General features: G+C 35.0%; 1 protein-coding gene across 3 annotated transcripts in view; it reads right to left on the minus strand.

Annotated features, from left to right (window-relative positions):
- LOC106879723 (uncharacterized) overlaps positions 1 to 3769 on the minus strand; it is a 120308-nt gene that overhangs the window by 70650 nt on the left and 45889 nt on the right. For all 3 annotated transcript variants that reach the window (XM_052967826.1, XM_014929403.2, XM_014929404.2), the window contains exon 7: positions 3088 to 3120. In XM_052967826.1, coding sequence (XP_052823786.1) covers positions 3088 to 3120 — 33 coding nt within the window. The remainder of the gene's footprint in view (positions 1 to 3087; positions 3121 to 3769) is intronic.

Below are 3769 nucleotides of genomic sequence, written 5' to 3' on the forward strand. Positions count from 1 at the left end.
ATATATATATATATGTATATATATATATATATATATACATACAGACACACACACACACATATATATATATATATATATATATACACATATACATACACATGTATACATATATGAAAGGAGAAAAGCCAATGAAGGCAGCAAGGACAAACAGTCTACTACATGTGGCCCGATCATGGAACATGTGAGTGGACCTGGAAGAAAGACTGCAGTTTCCCCAAGTCATCCATCCAACCCTGAAACCAGATATATTTTTGTGGTTTGAAAAGGCAAGGAAAATGATCTGATCTTGGGTGAGTTTACAATCCCATTAGAAGAAGGGTGTGGTCAGGCTTTTGAAAGGACATGTGCCAAGTATGAGAGCCTTCTGCAGGATTGCAGGCAGAAGGGATGGCAATCATGGCTTTTCCATGATTAGCTATAGGTAATTTCCTGCCCAGTGGGTATGGAGGATGCTTACAACCATTGGAATGAGATGTGAAGAGTGTACAGGATGAGAGAGGTAGCAGAAACAGCCTCTTGCTGGTTATAGAGCAAGAGAGAGGAGTTTAACTGGAAGCCAGGAGATGATGAGCAGTGATTTGACCACCTCTTCTGACTAATGGGAGGGTGTTATGGTTCAGAATTGAAACACCTGATAATCATAGATACTGTCTAATGATATCAATTCCTCCTGGCCAATATTCCATTCACTTTTGTGATAGGAAAAGAAGCAACTTCTTCTGGGTGATATCAATAACATCATCATCATCGTTTAACGTCCGCTTTCCATGCTAGCATGGGTTGGACGATTTGACTGAGGACTGGTGAAACCGGATGGCAACACCAGGCTCCAATCTAATTTGGCAGAGTTTCTACAGCTGGATGCCCTTCCTAACGCCAACCAGCTGTAGAACATATATATATATATATATATATATATAAAAGCAATTAAATTTCTTTGATTTATCATTTTCTCAACCAGTTTCATAACTATTATGATAATCTTGGGGAGAACAAAATAGCTAAGTTTCACTTAAGTATTTTCAAGAAGTATTTATGTTAATGCTGATCAAAGCTGTAATAGCAACTTCTATTTACACACAGTTTGTATTTCTTAATAAAAACAATTCGTTTATTCCTCTGTATCTGATAAGTAATATTGTCACAACATGGAGAAAACTTGACATTTAAAGAATTTGTTTACTGTACATAAATCTAAATCTTCACTAACAGATGATGTTGGGTATTAATATTTTTTGTAACTGATGATGATGTACAGCCATTCTTTTCCTCAAAATGAAACCTGTTTACCAGATGTAATCTTCCTTACATCCATTACATTTACTAACAAATTGAATTCTCTAATGCACAAATGAAGTTATTATTCCTTATGGTAAATATTCGAGCTGACTTAAATTCATAAGCTGCATTATACCTTCAATAAGATTAACACAAATTCTGCAGTTAGGGTATATATTTACAAAGGAAATGATGAAACATGCCATTTTTGCAATTCATTTTATAAGTTTGATCCCACTTTATGGTATTTAGGAAAGTGTCTTCTACCATAGCTTTCAGTAATTCATAATTCAATTTAGTTCCACATGTACATCCTCAGATAGTTTTCACACTATTTGTATATAGTCATAGACCAGGGATTCAGTTTGTCATTGGTTCAATCCAAATGCATGATGTTGAAAAGCCACAATAATGGCAAAATATCAGTATCCACCACCCTTGGATTTGATCCAAGGTGAGTTGTCTCACCTGGTCTATGACTTCCAGGTGTTTTTAGGGAGTTGTCACACCTAGTTTATGACTTTCGTGCATTATTAGAGAATTTCCCTAATCACTGTCCTGCAGCAAATTTGGCAAATAAACAAAGCACATACATTATGCATGCACAATTGATAATGTTTACATAACTAGAGTTGCTTTTAATTTGTAATTTAACATAAAGCAGTGTCTTAGTATTTGAATTAAGCTTTTATTATTATTAACATTCATTCTCTGAGTTCAGTACCTTTGGGTCAACTTGCATTTCATTCCTCACAGGTTGATAAAACAATTACAAGTTACATAACATGTCAAACTAATTGACTTCATACCCTCTCCTACAAATTTATGCACTTCCACTGATCTAAGAATTCATTATTAACATTAATTTTTAATCAGTTTTCAAAACCCTCATTACTACACTATATTGCTGTCCAAGTGAACCATCTCTTCCAATCATATCAAGTAAAACCTTCAACTTTTCTGAATATTTTAGCAAGGTTCCAGTTAACTTTTTAGTGATGCCTATTGTAAAATATTGTCCAGACATTACTATTAGACAAGCCTCTCTGTTTGGTGTTTTAGAACATGACCTTTAAACCAAGTATTGAGAAGAAGATCTATCAAGCCAAGTAAAATTACAGTTGTAGCAGATACTGGTGTTACACAAATGGCACCCATGTCAGTGACACATAAAAGCACCCAGTATACTCTCAGAGTGGTTGGCATTAGGAAGGGCACCCAGCCACAGAAACCATGCCAAATCAGACTGGAGTCTGGTGCAGAATGTAAAGATGGACGAAATGCCGCTAAGCTAATGATTCTGCCAATGTAACTAATGTTACAAAGTATTTTGTACAATGGAAACTAACTAAATGGAAAAGAAAAAAGGCATTAGAGGAGCAATGCATACCCTGCATGCAGATAAATTATTTTGCAAATTATAGTGTGGCTTACAATGCGCTACTTACCCATGCTTTTAAATTGAACTGAATTTTTTTTTTTAAGTGTCACCATTATAGGTATTTATACCCCGGTGAAATTAGGAAATCAACTTATAAATAAATGAAACTCTCGAATCCATCACTGTACACAAATACACACACACACATCTGAAGATAATCAAACCAAATTTTCAGCATTTTGAGCCACTCAACCAATGAGTATTTTTGCCAAATTTGGTGAAAATCTCTTCAGCCGTTTTCCAGTAATTTTGCAAACACACAAAAACAAGTTATTACAATCCCATGCGTTTGCTTACACGTGCAGAGTAATAACTCACATGCCATAGGTCCACTCATACAATATGTCAGTAATTTATAAGTGGGTTACCTGAGCTTTTTTCCAATCTGGAAATACTTGGCCCTAGAAATGAAAAATAGAAAAACCACAAAAATTAATTAACATATATATATATATATATATATATATATATATATATATAGATAGATAGATAGATAGATATAGATCGCTAGCCACTAAACCTTTTTTTTTTCTCACTCCATTTTATTTTCTCTCCCTGTTTATTTCTCTGTTCCTTTCTGTCGAGGAGCATAGGCTCAAAACAAAAAAGACTTTCTTACTTCTTGACCATTAACCAAATACATTTGTTTGTTGTTTACACACCCTCTTCATCTTTTGTTTTTTGGGTTTTTTATTTTGGAAATTCTCACTATATATATATATATATATACTAGCAGTATAGCCCGGCTTTGCCTGGGATTAAGTTGGGATTATTAAGCTAATTAAGTTCTTTATTTCAAACCAAACTAAATAACATGACGTCAAATTTGGGCAGAATCAGTGTTGCAACTAGGGCGCATGGGTTGGGAGTTTGATCAGCAGAGGTGATCAGGTTACACATGCCATCCCTTTGAAAACACCACTGCCATCATCTAACCCCTCTTTGCCCATGGGTTAGGAAACCTTCCAGCAAGGAAAATAGAATGACCAAAAGGGCTCCCAATTCTCTGTGTCAGAAGCGGTTCTGTTCAGATCACAATAAAGTCTTAAG

Source organism: Octopus bimaculoides, chromosome 5 (genome assembly GCF_001194135.2).
Source record: "Octopus bimaculoides isolate UCB-OBI-ISO-001 chromosome 5, ASM119413v2, whole genome shotgun sequence".
NCBI lineage: Eukaryota > Metazoa > Mollusca > Cephalopoda > Octopoda > Octopodidae > Octopus > Octopus bimaculoides.